The sequence below is a fragment of the Coregonus clupeaformis genome, chromosome 1 (assembly GCF_020615455.1).
Source record: "Coregonus clupeaformis isolate EN_2021a chromosome 1, ASM2061545v1, whole genome shotgun sequence".
NCBI lineage: Eukaryota > Metazoa > Chordata > Actinopteri > Salmoniformes > Salmonidae > Coregonus > Coregonus clupeaformis.
The window spans coordinates 23,739,805-23,759,630 of NC_059192.1; the positions used below are offsets into that span (position 1 = coordinate 23,739,805).

Below are 19,826 nucleotides of genomic sequence, written 5' to 3' on the forward strand. Positions count from 1 at the left end.
AATTTCTAATAATATAGTTTTGCCTCAGTCTGGGCATGGCGTGTGTCTACTGCCCATCCTAAACTAGAGAGTGAACATATAATATATCCCAATGCCAGAACAAACACAACACTCCACGTTAACCCATGACTAAAATGTCACTTACACAACACACACACACACACACACAAACACAATGAAGTCAAGTCCAGGTCCATTGCCATGAATGAAGTCAAGTCCAGGTCGATTTACATGAACGAATCTACAACAACATTCGTACCTGTCGGAAAACCAAGAGGACAGTTTGTGTGTGTGATTATCGCATGCTTCGTTTATTTGAACTTGTTCTCAATTTGAAGCACTTCAATCTTTTCCCCAGTGAGGAACTGCCAGATGCCGCCTCTGTAGTGCTCATTGCCCAGGGCGTACAGGAAAACATTGAAGGTAGGAGAGGTCTTTGCCAGAATAGGAGCCAACTGCAAACACAAGGCCAAACATAGCAATGTCAATGTCTCAGTACTAGCTCAAAAGTAAAATAAAATTGTACATTTGTGTCAAAGAACTGTACAACAAGTTTGTTAAAATACAGATATACATAGAGGGTTGAATGACTGAGTTGGTTGGAGAATGATATTTGGCACACCAGAGTTGTGAGCTTGATTCCTGAATGGGCCATACACTATACAAGTATGTGTTAAATGTACATTGCTTTGGGAACCAAAGGACCATGAGTTAAAGTGCATTCGGAAAGTATTCAGACTCCTTGACTTTTTCCACATTTTGTTACGTTACAGCCTTATTCTGAAATGAATGAATTAAATAGAAATAATCATCAATCTACAGACAATACCCCATAATCACAAAGTGAAAACAGGTTTTTAGAAATGTTTGAACATTTATTAAAAATCAAAAACAGAAATACCTTATTTACATACAGTGGGGGGAAAAAAGTATTTGATCCCCTGCTGATTTTGTACATTTGCCCACTGACAAAGTCATGATCAGTCTATAATTTTAATGGTAGGTTTATTTGAACAGTGAGAGACAGAACAACAACAACGCATGTCAAAAATGTTATAAATTGATTTGCATTTTAATGAGGGAAATAGGTATTTGACCCCTCCGCAAAACATGACTTAGTACTTGGTGGCAAAACCCTTGTTGGCAATCACAGAGGTCAGACGTTTCTTGTAGTTGGCCACCAGGTTTGCACACATCTCAGGAGGGATTTTGTTCCACTCCTCTTTGCAGATCTTCTCCAAGTCATTAAGGTTTCGAGGCTGACGTTTGGCAACTCGAACTTTCAGCTCCCTCCACGGATTTTCTATGGGATTAAGGTCTGGAGACTGGCTAGGCCACTCCAGGACCTTAATGTGCTTCTTCTTGAGCCACTCCTTTGTTGCCTTGGCCGTGTGTTTTGGGTCATTGTCATGCTGGAAAACCAATCCACGACCCATTTTCAATGCCCTGGCTGAGGGAAGGAGGTTCTCACCCAAGATTTGACGGTACATGGCCCTGTCCATCGTCCCTTTGATGCGGTGAAGTTGTCCTGTCCCCTTACCAGAAAAACACTCCCAAAGCATAATGTTTCCACCTCCATGTTTGACGGTGGGGATGGTGTTCTTAGGGTCATAGGCAGCATTCCTCCTCCTCCAAACACGGCGAGTTGAGTTGATTCTAAAGAGCTCCATTTTGGTCTCATATGACCACAACACTTTCACCCAGTTCTCCTCTGAATCATTCAGATGTTCATTGGCAAACTTCAGACGGCCCTGTATATGTGCTTTCTTAAGCAGGTGGACCTTGCGGGCGCTGCAGGATTTCAGTCCTTCACGGCGTAGTGTGTTACCAATTGTTTTCTTGGTGACTATGGTCCCAGCTGCCTTGAGATCATTGACAAGATCCTCCCATGTAGTTCTGGGCTGATTCCTCAAAGTTCTCATGATCATTGCAACTCCACGAGGTGAGATCTTGCATGGAGCCCCAGGTCGAGGGAGATTGACAGTTATTTGTGTTTTTTCCATTTGTGAATAATCGCACCAACGGTTGTCACCTATTTACATTTACGTCATTTAGCAGACGCTCTTATCCAGAGCGACTTACAAATAGGTGCATTCACCTTATAGCCAGTGGGATAACCACTTTACAATGTTTTTATTTTTTTTATTTTTTTTTGGGGGGGGGGGGGTTTATCCTATAACTTTATTCCTTAAAGAGGTGGGGTTTCAAATGTCTCCGGAAGGTGGTGAGTGACTCCGCTGTCCTGGCGTCGTGAGGGAGCTTGTTCCACCATTGGGGTGCCAGAGCAGCGAACAGTTTTGACTGGGCTGAGCGGGAACTATGCTTCCGCAGAGGTAGGGGAGCCAGCAGGCCAGAGGTGGATGAACGCAGTGCCCTCGTTTGGGTGTAGGGACTGATCAGAGCCTGAAGGTACGGAGGTGCCGTTCCCCTCACAGCTCCGTAGGCAAGCACCATGGTCTTGTAGCAGATGCGAGCTTCAACTGGAAGCCAGTGGAGTGTGCGGAGGAGCGGGGTGACGTGAGAGAACTTGGGAAGGTTGAACACCAGACGGGCTGCGGCATTCTGGATGAGTTGTAGGGGTTTAATGGCACAGGCAGGGAGCCCAGCCAACAGCGAGTTGCAGTAATCCAGACGGGAGATGACAAGTGCCTGGATTAGGACCTGTGCCGCTTCCTGTGTAAGGCAGGCACCTTCTCACCAAGCTGCTTGGCGATGGTCTTGTAGCCCATTCCAGCCTTGTGTAGGTCTGCAATCTTGTCCCTAACATCCTTGGAGAGCTCTTTGGTCTTGGCCATGGTGGAGAGTTTGGAATCTGATTGATTGATTGCTTCTGTGGACAGGTGTCTTTTATACAGGTAACAAGCTGAGATTAGGAGCACTCCCTTTAAGAGTGTGCTCCTAATCTCAGCTCGTTACCTGTATAAAAGACACCTGGGAGCCAGAAATCTTTCTGATTGAGAGGGGGTCAAATACTTATTTCCCTCATTAAAATGCAAATCAATTTATAAAATTTTTTGACATGCGTTTTTCTGGATTTTTTTGTTGTTATTCTGTCTCTCACTGTTCAAATAAACCTTCCATTAAAAATTATAGACTGATCATTTCTTTGTCAGTGGGCAAACATACAAAATCAGCAGGGGATCAAATACTTTTTTCCCTCACTGTAAGTATTCAGACCCTTTGCTATGAGACTCAGAATTGAGCTCAGGTGCATCCTGTTTCCATTGATCATCCTTGAGATGTTTCAACAACTTGATTGGAGTCCACCTGTGGTAAATTCAATTGATTGGACATAATTTAGAAAGGCACACACCTGTCTATATAAGGTCCCACAGTTGTCAGTACATGTCAGAGCAAAAACCAAGCCATGAGGTCGAAGGAATTGTCCGTAGAGCTCCGAGACAGGATTGTGTCGAGGCACAGATATGGGTACCAAAAAATGTCTGCAGCATTGAAGGTCCCCAAGAACACAGTGGCCGCCTTCATTCTTAAATGGAAGAAGTTTAGAACCATCAAGACTCTTCCTGGAGCTGGCCGCCCGGCCATACTGAGCAATCTGGGGAAAAGGGCCTTGATCAGGGAGGTGACGAAGAACCCGATGGTCACTCTGACAGAGTTCCTCTGTGGTGATGGGAGAACCTTCCAGAAGGACAACCATCTCTGCAGCCCTTCACCAATCAGGCCTTTATGGTAAAGTGGCCAGACGGTAGCCACTCCTCAGTAAAAGGCACATGACAGCCCGCTTTGAGTTTGCCAAAAGGCACCTAAAGGACTCACAGACCATGAGAAACAAGATTCTCTGGTCTGATTAAACCAAGATTGAACTCTTTGGCCTGAATCCCTAGCGTCACATTTGGAGGAAACCTGGCACCATCCCTACGGAGAAGCACGGTGGTGACAGCGTCATGCTGTGGTGATGTTTTTCAGCGGCAGGGACTGGGAGACTAGTCAGGATCAAGGCAAAGATAAACGGAGCAAAGTACAGAGAAATCCTTGATGAAAACCTGCTCCAGAGCGCTCAGGACCTCAGCCTGGGGGCGAAGGTTCACCTTCCAATAGGACAACAACCCTAAGCACACAGCCAAGACAACGCAGGAGCGACTTCGGGAAAAGTCTCTGTCCTTGAGTGGCCCAGCCAGAGCCCGGACTTGAACCCGATCGAACATGTCTGGAGAGACCTGAAAATAGCTGTGCAGCGACACTCCCCATCCAACCTGACAGAGCTTGAGAGGATCTGCAAAGAAGAATGGGAGAAACTCCCCAAATACAGGTGTGCCAAGCTTGAGCATCATACCCAAGAAGACTCGAGGCTGTAATCGCTGCCAATGGTTCTTCAACAAAGTACTGAGTAAAGGGTCTGAATACTTATGTAAATGTTATATTTCAGTTTTCTATTTTTAATACATTTAAATAAATAAAAATTTAACCCTATTTTTGCTTTGTCATTATGGGGTATTGTGTGTAGATTGATGAGGGGAAAAAACAATGTTATCCATTTTAGAATAAGGCTGTAACGTAACAAAATGTGGAATAAATCAAGGGGTCTGAATAATTTCCGAATGCACTTTATATAATCAAGCAGTGCGATTAATGACTACTATATTACACAGAAGCCCTGAGTATTGCTTTCTAATTCTAATTTGCTGTAGGGTGTTAGTGTATTTGGTCAATGGAGTAGAAGACCTTTGGCATGCACAGTCATATGACCTTGAGAAATGTATATGAAGTTTACTGTCAGATTAGATGCAGTGTGTGTGCGCATGTGTGTGTTGTCCTCACCATCCTTATCTTGGGAGAGACCAGGTTGGCATTCTCAACAGCAGCGTAGAAGGCCAGGACTCCATAGGGTCCCCAGCAGAACAAAAATGTCTTCAGGGGAGTGGCAGTGTTAAACTGTAGAGAGATTGACAGTATATTACTTACAGTGCCTTCAGAAAGTCTTCACACCCCTTGACTTTTTCCTAATTTTGTTGTGTTACTGTCTGAATTTAAAATGGATTAAATAGAGATTTGTTTTGTCACTGGCCTACACACAATACCTCAATGTCAAAGTGGAAATTTTTACAAATGTATTTTAAATGAAAAGCTGACATGTCTTTAGTCAATAAGTATTCAACCACTTTGTTATAGCAAGCCTAAATAAGTTCAGGAGTAAAAACATGCATCCTGTTTGCAACAAGGCACTAAAGTAGTACTGCAAAAAAATTGGCAAAGCAAATAACTTTTTGTCCTGAATACAAAGTGTTAAGTTTGGGGCAAATCCAATACAACACATTACTGAGTACCACTCTCCATATTTTCGAGCATCATGTTATGGGTATGCTTGTCATCGTTAAGGACACGGTGGAGTTTTTCAGGATAAAAAATAAAAGGAATGGAGCTAAACAGAGGCAATATCCTAGAGGAAAACCTGGTTCAGTCTGCTTTCCAACAGAAACTGGGAGATGAATTCACCTTTCAGCAGGACAATAACATAAAACACAAGGCCAAATCTACACTGGAGTTGCTTACCAAGAAGACAGTGAATGTTCCTGAGTGGTCTAGTTACAGCTGTGACTTAAATCTACTTGGACATCTATGGCAAGACCTGAAAATGGTTGTCTAGCAATGATCAACAACCAATTTAACCGAGCTTGAATAATTTTAAGAGAATAATGGGCAAATGTTGCACAATCCTGGTGTGGAAAGCTCTTAGAGACTTACCCAGAAAGAGTCACAGCTGTAATTGCTGCCAAAGGTGCTTCTACAAAGTATTGTCTCAGGGGTGTGAATACTTATGTAAAATAGAAATTTCTGTATTTCTTCAATAAATGTGCAACATTTTCTAAAAACATGTTTTAACTTTGTCATTATGGGGTATTGTGTGTAGATGGGTGAGGAAAAACTATCATAACAACAACAATAATTTTGAATTCAGGCTGTAACACAAGAAAATGTGGAATAAGTCAAGCGGTATTTCCATCATCATTGATTTAATATTTTCCTCTATGTTTGCTCTGGTAATGTATGTGGTTATACTAATGTATGTGGTTATACTTATCCATAAAAAAGCCTTTTGAATTGTATTGAATTTAATTGAGGGAGCGAGAGAACAGAGATGGTGAGAGAGAGAGAGAGAGGGAGATAGAGAGAGAAGGGATTGTTACTCTTCAACCATGAAGAGAAGAAAAAAGAAAGAAAAACATCTCGGATCATGGGGCTTACATGCATGTGACGGTCTGGTCACAAGCATTGGATAACGGCTGGGATAGAAACACAATATCTGGCTTACCATAATTTCATAATCAACTCAACTCCAAGTTCAGCTCGTAAACAAAGACATCATGCACCAAAACAGGTACACAGGGAAACGTTGTTCACTGACCACTCAGAGTAATCCCATGTTTCATACTCATACTGCAATATTCTTGGGGATAACAGGGTTGTTTGCGTATGTGTTCTTTTTGAGTACACATGACACAAAGACTGCATTGCCACTTACCATGTGTACAACCTTTGTATCCATACAGGAATGTTAATTACATAGTTGTTTACAGTTTTGTAGACATTCCTAGTAGAAACCCAACACTCTGTTTGTCAGGGGCATCTGAGAGGAGAGGGGGCTTTGTTTTCTGTATTTGTGTTTCCAAAATAATGATGACGTGATGCGTGCATTTCAGGTATTGGATGTCTGTGTGTGTGTGTGTGTGTGTGTGTGTGTGTGAGAGAGAGCATGTATGTGTGTGAGTGATGCTATTTTAAGGTTACATAACAGTAATAGTGCTGCCTAAGTGAGAAGAGCTCACTCTTTCCTGCAGCATAGTCACCTTTGTGCTCCGGCTAGCGCGGTCTTAGACCTAGCTACACCACCGTGAGTAAATGGCTTATGCAACATATAGATGGAGAGGCAACTTGATTCAGTCCCTCTAGTCCCGAGGGACCTATGTATAGTCGTATAGTCTACTGTGTCTATTTAACAGAACAGTGGCTTCCTTTTACGGCACAGTGGCTGGCTTCCTTTTACGGCACAGTGGCGGCACTGTGCCGGGGGGCCTTGATGCTCTACACCTTGCAGGGCTGAAAAACGAAATAGATTAACATTGGCGCTATAGGGATTGTGCATGTTGACAGAGGTTGTTCTTTAATGGAAGCCTCTCCAACATAATCCAGGTAGAATCAGGAATTGCCCAGGGCAGCTGTCTAGACCCCTTACTTTTTTAAAACATTACTAATGACATGCCACTGGCTTTGTGTAAAGCCAATGTGTCTATGTATGCGGATGACTCAACACTATACACGTCAGCTACTACAGTGACTGAAATGACTGCAACACTTAACAAAGAACTACAGTTAGTTTCAGAATGGGTGGCAAGGAATAAGTTAGTTAATAATAATATGCATGTTAATAATATAAATGTCAATCTCTCCTGGCTCAAAATGGAGGAGAGATTGACTTCATCACTACTTGTATTTGTGAGAGGTATTGACATGTTGAATGAACCGAGCTGTCTGAAATACTGGCACACAGCTCGGACAACTATGCATACCCCACAAGACATACCACCAGGGGTCTCTTCACAGTCCCCAAGTCCAGAACAGACTATGGGAGGCGCACAGTACTACATAGAGCCATGACTACATGGAACTCTAATCCACATCAAGTAACTCATGCAAGCAGTAAAATTAGATTTAAAAAACAGATAAAAATACACCTTATGGAACAGCGGGGACTGTGAAGAGACACAAACACAGGCACAGACACATGCATACATACACGCGATAACATACGCACTATACACACACGTACACATGGATTTTGTGTTGTAGATATGTGGTAGTATAGTAGTGGCCTGAGGGCACACCCTTAATGTGTAGTGAAATATGTTGTGAATGTATTGTAATGTTTTTAAAATTGCCTTAATTTTGCTGGACCCCAGGAAGAGTAGCTGCTGCCTTGGCAGAAGCTAATGGGGATCCATAATACATACAAATACAAATACAGTATTGGAACAGGGCCTAGCCCTGTATGAAAATAATAGCAGACATGCTTCTTACCCTGGGGTTTCCGGTCTTCTTGAATTTCTGGCCGATGGACTGGTAGGAGGACATGACAACAAAGGTCTGGATGGCCATGTTGAAAATGGCCATGGGGATTAGGTAGGACACATAGTTCCTGTTTAGGAGAAGAAAGAACACAGGATGTTATGAAACAAGTGCACCTGGGAGCCAAGATGAATGTTTTACACTACAGAAAGAGACAATACTCTAAGTCTGATGAGTGTCTGTAAAACCAGGTACGGTACTAAGATTGATGTTTGGCTAGACATGGCAGGGCTGAAGGTTTTAGCAATGATTTGATGTATTTATGATTTGTATGTGTGTGTTACTTGTCACCCTTGTTGTAGGCCATGTTTTTGTGTATTTGTGTGTGTGTGTCTGTCTGTCCATCGGTCAGTCTTTTTGCAATATGTAAAGTTGTGTGTGTGTGTGTTACCTGTCTCCCTTGCTGTAGTCCATTTGTATTTATTTGTATTTATTATGGATCCCCATTAGCTGCTGCCAAGGCAGCAGCTACACTTCCTGGGGTCCAGCAAAATTAAGGCAGTTATACATTTTTTAAAACATTACAATACATTTAGAACACATTTCACATCATTTTAAGTGTGTGCCCTCAGGCCCCTACTCTACTACCACATATCTAAAAAAAAATATTATCTGTTTTTTTAATCTAATTTTACTGCTTGCATGAGTTACTTGATGTGGAATAGAGTTCCATGTAGTCATGGCTCTATGTAGTACTGTGCGCCTCCCATAGTCTGTTCTGGACTTGGGGACTGTGAAGAGACCTCTGGTGGCATGTCTTGTGGGGTATGCATGGGTGTCCGAGCTGTGTGCCAGTAGTTCAAACAGGCGGCTCAGTGCATTCAACATGTCAATACTTCTCACAAATACAAGTAGTGATGAAGTCAATCTCTCCTCCACTTTGAGCCAGGAGAGATTGACATGCATATTATTAATGTCTGTGTACATCCAAGGGCCACCGTGCAGCCCTGTTCTGAGCCAATTACAATCCCTCTTTGTGGCACCTGACCACACGACTGAACAGTAGTCCAAGTGTGACAAAACTAGGGCCTGTAGGACCTGCCTTGTTGATAGTGCTGTTAAGAATGCAGAGCAGCGCTTTTTATGGACAGACTTCTCCCCATTCTAGCTACTGTTGAATCAATATGTTTTAACAATGAAAGTTTACAATCCAGGGTTACTCCAAGCAGTTTAGTCTCCTCAACTCGCTCAATTACCACATTATTTATTACAAGATTTAGTTGATGTTTAGGGTTTAGTGAATGATTTGTCCAAAATACAATGCTTTTAGTTTTTGAAATATTTAGGACTAACTTATTCCTTGCCACCCATTCTGAAACTATCTGCAGCTCTTTGTTAAGTGTTGCTGTCATTTCAGTCGCTGTTGTAGCTGACCTGTATTTTGTTGAGTCATCTGCATACATAGACACACTGGCTTTACTCAAAGCCAGTGGCATGTCGTTAGTAAAGATTGAAAAAAGTAAGGGGCTGCCCTGGGGAATTCCTGATTCTACCTGGATTTAGTTGGAGAAGCTTCCATTAAAGAAGACAGGGAACTCTTTATTGACAATATAGCAGGGGGTGTAAAGCCATAACACATACGTTTTTCCAACAACAGACTATGATCGACAATGTCAAAAGCTGCACTGAAGTCTAACAAAACAGCCCCCACAATCTTTTTATCATCAATTTCTCTCAGCCAATCATCAGTCATTTGTGTAAGTGCTGTGCTTGTTGAATGTCCTTCGCTATAAGCATGCTAAAATTCTGTTGTAAATTTGTTTACTGTAAAATAGCATTGTATCTGGTCAAACACAATTTTTTCCAATAGTTTACTAAGAGTTGGTAACAGGCTGATTGGTCGGTTATTTGAGCCAGTAAAGGGGGCTTTACTATCCTAAGGTAGGGGAATAACTTTTACTTCCCTCCAGGCCTGAGGGCACACACTTTCTAGTAGGCTTAAATTGAAGATATGGCAAATAGGAGTGGCAATACCATCCGCTATTATCCTAAGTAATTTTCCATCCATGTTTTCAGACCCCAGTTGATAGACAACAATACTTTTTTCACCTCTTCCACACTTACTTTACAGAATTCAACATTAAAATGCTTGTCTTTCATAATTTGGTCAGATATACTTGGATGTGTAGTGTCAGCATTTGTTGCTGGCATGTCATGCCTAAGTTTGCTAATCTTGCCAATGAAAAAATCATTAAAGTAGTTGGCAATATCAGTGGGTTTTGTAATGAATGAGCCATCTGATTCAATGAATGATGGAGCGGAGTTTGCCTTTTTGCCCAACTATCATTCTTTATGTCATTTACAGTGGGGGAAAAAAGTATTTAGTCAGCCACCAATTGTGCAAGTTCTCCCACTTAAAAAGATGAGAGGCCTGTAATTTTCATCATAGGTACACGTCAACTATGACAGACAAAATGAGAAAAGAAAATCACATTGTAGGATTTTTTATGAATTTATTTGCAAATTATGGTGGAAAATAAGTATTTGGCAATGACACAGGTCAAACGTTTTCTGTAAGTCTTCACAAGGTTTTCACACACTGTTGCTGGTATTTTGGCCCATTCCTCCATGCAGATCTCCTCTAGAGCAGTGATGTTTTGGGGCTGTCGCTGGGCAACACAGACTTTCAACTCCCTCCAAAGATTTTCTATGGGGTTGAGATCTGGAGACTGGCTAGGCCACTCCAGGACCTTGAAATGCTTCTTACGAAGCCACTCCTTCGTTGCCCGGGCAGTGTGTTTGGGATCATTGTCATGCTGAAAGACCCAGCCACGTTTCATCTTCAATGCCCTTGCTGATGAAAGGAGGTTTTCACTCAAAATCTCACGATACATGGCCCCATTCATTCTTTCCTTTACACGGATAAGTCGTCCTGGTCCCTTTGCAGAAAAAGAGCCCCAAAGCATGATGTTTCCACCCCCATGCTTCACAGTAGGTATGGTGTTCTTTGGATGCAACTCAGCATTCTTTGTCCTCCAAACACGACAAGTTGAGTTTTTACCAAAAAGTTCTATTTTGGTTTCATCTGACCATATGACATTCTCCCAATCCTCTTCTGGATCATCCAAATGCACTCTAGCAAACTTCAGACGGGCCTGGACATGTACTGGCTTAAACAGGGGGACACGTCTTGCACTGCAGGATTTGAGTCCCTGGCGGCGTAGTGTGTTACTGATGGTAGGCTTTGTTACTTTGGTCCCAGCTCTCTGCAGGTCATTCACTAGGTCCCCCCGTGTGGTTCTGGGATTTTTGCTCACCGTTCTTGTGATCATTTTGACCCCACGGGGTGAGATCTTGGGATCGAGGGAGATTATCAGTGGTCTTGTATGTCTTCCATTTCCTAATAATTGCTCCCACAGTTGATTTCTTCAAACCAAGCTGCTTACCTATTGCAGATTCAGTCTTCCCAGCCTGGTGCAGGTCTACAATTTTGTTTCTGGTGTCCTTTGACAGCTCTTTGGTCTTGGCCATAGTGGAGTTTGGAGTGTGACTGTTTGAGGTTGTGGACAGGTGTCTTTTATACTGATAACAAGTTCAAACAGGTGCCATTAATACAGGTAACGAGTGGAGGACAGAGGAGCCTCTTAAAGAAGAAGTTACAGGTCTGTGAGAGCCAGAAATCTTGCTTGTTTGTAGGTGACCAAATACTTATTTTCCACCATAATTTGCAAATACATTTATTAAAATCCTACAATGTGATTTTCTGGATTTTCTTTCCTCAATTTGTCTGTCACAGTTGACGTGTACCTATGATAAATTACAGGCCTCTCTCATCTTTTTAAGTGCGAGAACTTGCACAATTGGTGGCTGACTAAATACTTTTTCCCCCCACTGTATCTTTGTTTCATAGTGTAGGTTCTTCTTTTTATTCAGTTTAGTCACATGGTTTCTCAATTTGCAGTACGTTTGCCAATCGGTTGTACAGCCAGACCTATTTTCCATTTATTTTGCCTCATCACTCTCAACCATACCATTTTTCAAAATTTTACAGTTTTTACAGTCATTTTCTTAATGGGTGCATGCTTTTTAGTAACTGGGATAAGCAATTTCATAAATGTGTCAAGTGCAGCGTCTGGTTGCTCCTCATTACACACCAAGGACCAACAAATATTATTTACATCAACAACATAGGAATCGCTACAAAGCGTATTGTATGATCTCGTATACACTATATTAGGCCCAGCGTTTGGAACGTTTTGCTAGATATGGCTACTATATTGTGATCACTACATCCGATGGATTTGGATAATGCTTTCAAACAAATTTCTGCAGCGTTAGTAAAGATGTGATCAATACATGTTGATGATTTGATTCCTGTGCTGTTTGTAACTACCATGGTAGGTTGATTGATAACCTGAACCAGGTTGCAGGCACTAGTTAGTTTGAAGCTTTCTCTTGAGTGGGCAGCCTGATGAAAGCCAGTCAATATTTAAATCACCCAGAAAATATACCTCTCTATTGATATCACATACATTATCAAGCATTTCACACATGTTATCCAGATACTGACTGTTAGCACTTGGTGGTCCCATCAGAATGGGCTTGTGTGTGCATGTGAGTGGGTGACATCAACAGGCTCCTGAACAGCTTCTATTCCCATGCCATATGACTGCTCCATAGCTAACTAAATAGCTAACAAAATGGCTACACAGACTATCTGAGTTTAGCTTTGTATTTTATTCTTATTTTTGCACTGTCTCTATGCACACTCACAGCTACGCACACTGATACTTCAACACACATACAAACCCTCACTCCATCATTTGCTTACACACACATAATATGCACATACATTTGTACTGATTCTACACACACCCACTCACATACAATCATCATATACACTGATGCTACTCTGTTTATCATATATCCTGATGCCTAGTCACCTTACCCCTATACATATCTACCTCTATCACTCCAGTATCCCTGCATATTGTAAATATGGAACTGGAACTGTCCCTGTATATAATATTCTTACTTACTTTATCGTGTTCTTCTTCTTCTTATTTTTATATCTCGTGTGTTTTTCTTCTACCTTGTTATTTGTAGTATTATATTGTTATTGATTATTGCATTGTTGGGTTTAGAGATTACAAGAAAGGTATTTCACTGTACCTGTGCATGTGACATTAAAAACTTGAAATGTGGGTGTGTTTGTTACCTGTCTCCTTTGCTGTAGTCCAGGGTACAGCAGGTCCTGAGGGGTTCGTAGTCATACTCTCCCCAGCCGATGAGGGGCATGGCAGACCAGAAGGCGGTGAACAGCCAGATGAAAATAGCCAGAGTGATAGCACTGCTCCACTGTAGCTTCGTCCCTGATGAGAAGCACAACCATAGAAATACAATGATTAGAATAGACTCTATTTCAATAATCTACAGAAACCATAGAAGTGGGATGATTAGAATAGATTCAAATTTATGGAATTACTACTTCCAATTGGAATGGAGCGTGACAGTAAAAGTGTGTGCTGTGCACAATACCCCATAATGACAAAGGGAAAACAGGTTTTTAGAAATGTTTGCTAATTTATGAAAAATAAAAAACAGAAATACCTTATTTACATAAGTATTCAGACCCTTTGCTATGAGACTCGAAATTGAGCTCAGGTGCATCCTGTTTCCATTGATCATCCTTGAGATGTTTCTACAACTTGATTTGAGTCCACCTGTGGTAAATTCAATGAATTAGACATGATTTGGAAAGGCACACACCTATCTATATAAGGTCCCACAGTTGACAGTGCATGTCAGAACAAAAGCCAAGCCATGATTTCGAAGGAATTGTCCGTAGAGCTCCGAGACAGGATTGTGTCTAGGCGCACATCTGGGAAAGGATACCAAAAAAATTCTGCAGCATTGAAGGTCCCCAAGAACATAGTGAAAGAAGTTTGGAACCACCTAGACTCTTCCTAGAGCTGGCTGCCCGGCCAAACTGAGCAATCGGGGGAGAAGGGCCTTGGTCAGGGAGGTGACCAAGAACCCGATGGTCACTCTGACAGAGCTCCAGAGTCCTCTGTGGAGATAGGAGTACCCTCCAGAATGACAACCATTTCTGCAGCACTCCACCAATCAGGCCTTTATGGTAGAGTGGCCAGACGGAAGCCACTCCTCAGTAAAATGCACATGACAGCCCGCTTGGAGTTTGCCAAAAGGCACCTAAAGGACTCTCAGACAATGAGAAACAAGATTCTCTGGTCTGATGAAACCAAGATTGAACTCTTTGGCCTTAATGCCAAGCGTCACGTATGGAGGAAACCTGGCACCATCCCTATGGTGAAGCATGGTGGTGGCAGCATCATGCTGGGGAGATGTTTTTCAGCGGCAGGGACTGGGAGACTAGTCAGGATTGAGGGACAGATGAACGGAGCAAAGTACAGAGAGATCCTTGATGAAAACCTGCTCAGGACCTCAGACTGGGGAGAAGGTTCACCTTCCAACAGGACAATGACCCTAAGCACACAGCCAAGACAACGCAGGAGTGGCTTTGGGACAAGTTTCTGAATGTCCTTGAGTGGCCCAGCCAGAGCCCGGACTTGAACCCGATCAAACATCTCTGGAGAGACCTGAAAATCGTTGTGCAGCGACGCTCCCATACAACCTGACAGGATCTGCAGAGAAGAATGGGAGAAACTCCCAAATACAGGTGTGCCAAGCTTGTAGCGTCATACCCAAGAAGACTCGAGGCTGTAATCGCTGCCAAAGGTGCTTCAACAAAGTACAGAGTAAAGGGTCTGAATACTTAATGTAAATGTGATATGTCAGTTGTTTGTTTTGTTTTGCAAACATTTCTAAAAACCTGTTTGTGCTTTGTCATTATGGGGTATTGTGTGTAGATTGAGGAAAAAACAATTTAATAAATTTTAGAATAAGGCTAACGTAACAAAATGTGGAAAAAGTCAAGGGGTCTGAATAGTTTCCGAATGCACTGTACAACACATCAAATGAAATGTCATGTGAAATGACTTCATAACCTGTTTGCAATACATTTTAAATGTATTTAGGGATGGAAAATGTACTTCAAACTTGCTTTTCAGGTGTTTGTGAAAGCAAAGACTATAATGCATTTTTAACGCGTTACAATTCAATTTGGGTTACAGTAAAATGTGTTATTGTGTAATTATTGTATTATTAACAAATGTACATTTTTTTGTATGGCAGGACCAAGTAACATGATACATTCCATGTTGATCCATGTTTTGGAGTAGGCCTAAGCTCAACATGGTTAATGTTGGTTTACTATTTGTTTGAAATACTACTAAACAAAATGCTTTCCATTGACCAGTGGTTGGCCACATACTGTAGCTTTCTCTAACAGAAGCTTGGTCACTTCTGGTCATTGTGGTACTGTATACCTCATATTGCTCTCAGACATACTGTACACTGAGTGTACAAAACATTAAGGACACCTTCCTAATATTGAGATGTACCTCCCCTATTGACCTCAGAACAGCCTTAATTCATCGGGGCATGGACTCTACAAGGTCTCTAAAACGTTCCACAGGGATGCTGGTGCATGTTGACTCCAATGCTTCCCACAGTTGTGTCAAGTTGGCTGGGTGTCCTTTGGGTGGTGGACCATTCTTGATACACACCGGAATCTGTTGAGCGTGAAAAACCCAGCAGCGTTGCAGTTCTTGACACAAACCGGAGCACTTGGCACCTACTACCATACCCGTTCAAAGCCACTTAAATATTTTGTCTTGCCCATTCACCCTCTGAATGGCACACATAAACAATCCATGTCTCAATTGTCTTAAAGCTTAAAAATCCTTCTTTAACCTGTCTCCTCCGCTTCATCTACACTAATTGAAGTGGATTTAACAAGTGACATCAATAAGGGATCATAGCTTAATGTTTTGTACACTAAGTGTTTAGTTTGACAGGGTCATAACACAATAGAAAGTGTGTCAGTGTGGGTGTAATCTGCAGATTATGTCTTTGTGAGAGGTCTTTAAAACCATGTAGATGAGTGACCTCCTAACAGACCAATAGACTCTTAGGCTAAAGGCCAGATGGCCTCTTAGGATGCTGTGAGGCCCCAAGAACAACTGCACACAAAGATTAGTCCTGTTTAGTGTTTGTGCATTTGTTGTTGGGAATGGATGTGTGTGTGTGTGTCTGTGTGTGTTTGTGTATGTGTGTGTGTGCGTGCGTGTGTCTGTGGAGATGTATGAGACCTATGAGATTCATGCCGCTTACTTGTGCAGTACTGGTGGTATCTGTCCCATGCGATGGCAGCAATGAAGTGGATGCTGGCGAGAGCTGTCACGAAACCCTGGAAGCCGTGAGTCTGGCAGCCATCAGAGCCATAGGGCCAGTACCTGGAGAAGGGCATACAGAAGTAAAGAGGGGGAAAGACAATACATTAGGCCTTAACATTATGTTCTGTGAGTAGCCTATCTGTTTAGCTGGTTTTGAATGCTTTTTATAATGCTCAACAACGAATGGTTAGACTGGTAGAGCACACTGTAACGGAAAACTGTAATTTATATTTACATTTTAGTCATTTAACAGACACTCTTATCCAGAGCAACTTACAGTTAGTGAGTGCATACATTTTCATACTGGCCCCCCGTGGGAAACGAACCCACAACCCTGGCGTTGCAAGAGCCATGCTCTACCAACTGAGCTACAGGGGACTACTATATGGTAATTTTTTGTATTATCAACAGTAAAAATAAACTCAAACGTTTTACTGCAGCATACTGTAAATGATGGTGCATTGTGGGAAATTTGCTGTATTTTACATTACATTTAAGTCATTTAGCAGACGCTCTTATCCAGAGCGACTTACATTGAATGTAATTCCACCTCACAGAATGCAGTACCATACCATATCTTTTGAGCGCCAAAAACCTTTTGACCACTAAGGTATGCATGGTATGGTTGTTTCTGGCTCATTAACATATTTTGAGGCGTACCTTGTAGAGGCTATATTTGTTGCACCCGTGAGTGAGAATGCTGTACCAATTTAACTATTTTGTGGTTATAGTGCCCAATCAATTTAAAATGTATAGTCAACAGATTAGAATGGCAGCAAGTCTCAATCCTTTAATGGTTGAGCATTATGTCATGTCCTTTTGGTCTGTTTTGCCCTGTAGTTGCTGCCAGTTTGGAAGCATTTGAGAAGGCCTCTAGAAGTGCAAGTGATATAAAACACAACATTTTCTTTAATATATGTGAAAACACTTTACCTAGCAGACAACCTGCTTGCACCAATCTCTTGTAATTACAATGAAATACAAACTCCTCCCCTCAATGAATTTCATTCATCCAATAATTAATCAATTCCGATTATGGTAGCATTTACTTTTTTTACAGTATAATACAGTCAAGTGTACAGTCAATTTACGGTAGTGTACTGTGTGTCATTACACAGTACTTGCTTTGATACTGTATTTATATTACAGTAGGTGTACTGTAATATGAAATACAGAATTTTACGCACCACCGAACTGCCTGTAAGATACTGTCAAATTCATGGCAAACGCTTTACAGTGCATAGAACTAGACCGCAGGGAAGGCGAGTGTCTGTTTGTGATCTTTTGCATTGGCCACGGTCATCTATTAATAACCATTTTGAATTTGAAGTGAATCTGGTGCCTGTTTTAATCCTAAACCACCTAGACGCCAACCCAGAACATCTTTGTTCATCCCCCCGATTACAGAGTTCTAAATCCTCCGCCTTTATGCATCACAGCACAGTCCCCGGGAGGTCTATTATGACCTTTGCAGAGAGAGAGAGAGAGAGAGAGAGAGAGAGAGAGAGAGAGAGAGAGAGAATTTTTTAGGGGGTAGATCAGCTTAATATTGTAACTTCCATCGATGTAATTGTCTGCATCACTTCCAATCCCCCATGTTTTTATATACAGACCCTTTAAAATATATATATATATTCCCCTTTATTACTTTACAACCCCACCACCCTTTCCTTAATTGGAGTAAACTAGTGAACAACAATGCTTAGGCCTCTACTTCTGTACATTTTATGGACACAGTCAATTTTACAATACTTATATTTTGTTAGTTTTTTATCCTTAACTTCTTCTACTATCAACCTCTCCAATCATTTTCATGATGTCCATCCGGTTTGCTTCTATATGCCATATCTTTCTAACTGTGCTCTTTCACAAAAGCTCCCAACCTATATATTTATTATGGGCACAGTATGCTTACATTATTAGTTATCTTGTTATTAGTTGTTGTTATTAGTCCCATCCTTCAACTCCATTCAACACCACCCATCTATCTCAACACCATCCATATAGGATTTCTATTTGCCATATATTTTTCAACTGTACTGTCATGTTTATCAAAAGTTCTGAACCTTTCTATGTAAAATATTCCATTCAATTCATGATATTTCACAGTGGCAAAACGTTGCAACAATGAGTGAGTGTGAGTAAAAAGTGAATAAGGTGGATTAGTATGCTATGTCACTCACCTCAGAAAACTGGAGAAAGCGGCAATGGTTGCATTCGCAGAGATACCCATATCGGCCAATGCCAAGCTCAAGACTAGGAAATTGCTGGGGGTTCTCAGTTCTCTTATTTTGAGAAAAGCAGCGACTGTCACAGCATTCAGGAAGAATCCCAGAAGACCTTTAGGGGACATAACACAGAATAGGTTATAAACACAGTGGCAGAGCGCATATTCCTTGAGAAGTGAAAATGAAAGCAGGCACGTTTTCTTTTGAAGGGCTGTTTAAACAATAATAATGTTTTATTCCAGACTATTGAATCTGAAATTCTAGGATATATCATGCAATTTCCTGGCCAAAATCAGCATTTCTTTCATATTGCATCAGGTCACATAACTGCGCTGCTATCACTCATCGTCAGAGTGCATAAAAAGGCCACCAACCCTGAACACGGAGCATCAGGTCTAACATAGCATATAGAAGCATAGCTACCGCATTTATGGATGAATTCCATCAGAAATGCGACACTCACCCTCCACTAGCAGACAAGATCCCAAAGAGAACACGTCGAAGTCCGAGAAACCATCCGGTAAAGTGTAGGAAGACACCATCTTCAATGCTATTTTTCACACCAGTAAAGTGCAAAAATCACAGATCTACTTACTCTTCACTGTCCGCTTGCTTTATAATGTGCATCTAACCTAACTGATCGCACTTTTAAAGGGGCATTTCACGTGAAAAAGCATGCATGCAATTATGTAAAGCTCTCTCACTCTCTTGCCCCAATCCGCACAAGAATGTCTTAATGAACATAACAACACAACCCGCTGCCCCCCTAATACGTATTTACACACCGCTACTCTAAAGCGCTCAATTAGTTACACAACAAGCTTTTCTGTCTGTGTGTGACCAATGTCTGGAGAAGGATGCCCTTGATGTTAAATGCACATGTTTGATGTTGTCTATACAGCTCTGTGTCGCTGGCGCAAGCACCCAGCCACATACAGTACCAGTGAAAAGTTTGGAGACAACTACTCATTCAAGGGTTTTTCTTTATTTTGACTATTTTCTACATTGTAGAATAATAGTGAATACATCAAAACTATGAAATAACCCATATGGAATCATGTAGTAACCAAAAAAGTGTTAATCAAATCAAAATATATTTTATATTTGAGATTATTCAAATAGCCACCCTTTGCCTTGATGACAGCTTTGCACACTCTCCATTCTAGAATGGACATTAAAACCAGATAACGGACAGTTCGAAAAGATATTGGGACACCTACAAAGTTACAAAAAGCTAAACCAACAATCACACAAACCG

At 41.5% G+C, this 19,826-nt stretch overlaps 1 protein-coding gene across 1 annotated transcript; it reads right to left on the reverse strand.

The window, feature by feature from the left end:
* Positions 1-290: 290 nt before the first annotated feature.
* Positions 291-19,412, reverse strand: LOC121540428 (RPE-retinal G protein-coupled receptor-like). The gene is made up of 7 exons (XM_041849326.2): positions 19,032-19,412; positions 18,524-18,680; positions 16,279-16,400; positions 13,241-13,394; positions 8,035-8,152; positions 4,780-4,893; positions 291-455 (listed from the first exon to the last, which is right to left on the reverse strand). Exons 1-7 carry the CDS (start codon positions 19,108-19,110, stop codon positions 312-314), a joined length of 888 nt encoding a protein of 295 aa, XP_041705260.2. The 5' UTR covers positions 19,111-19,412; the 3' UTR covers positions 291-311.
* Between the last annotated feature and the right edge of the window lie 414 nt (positions 19,413-19,826).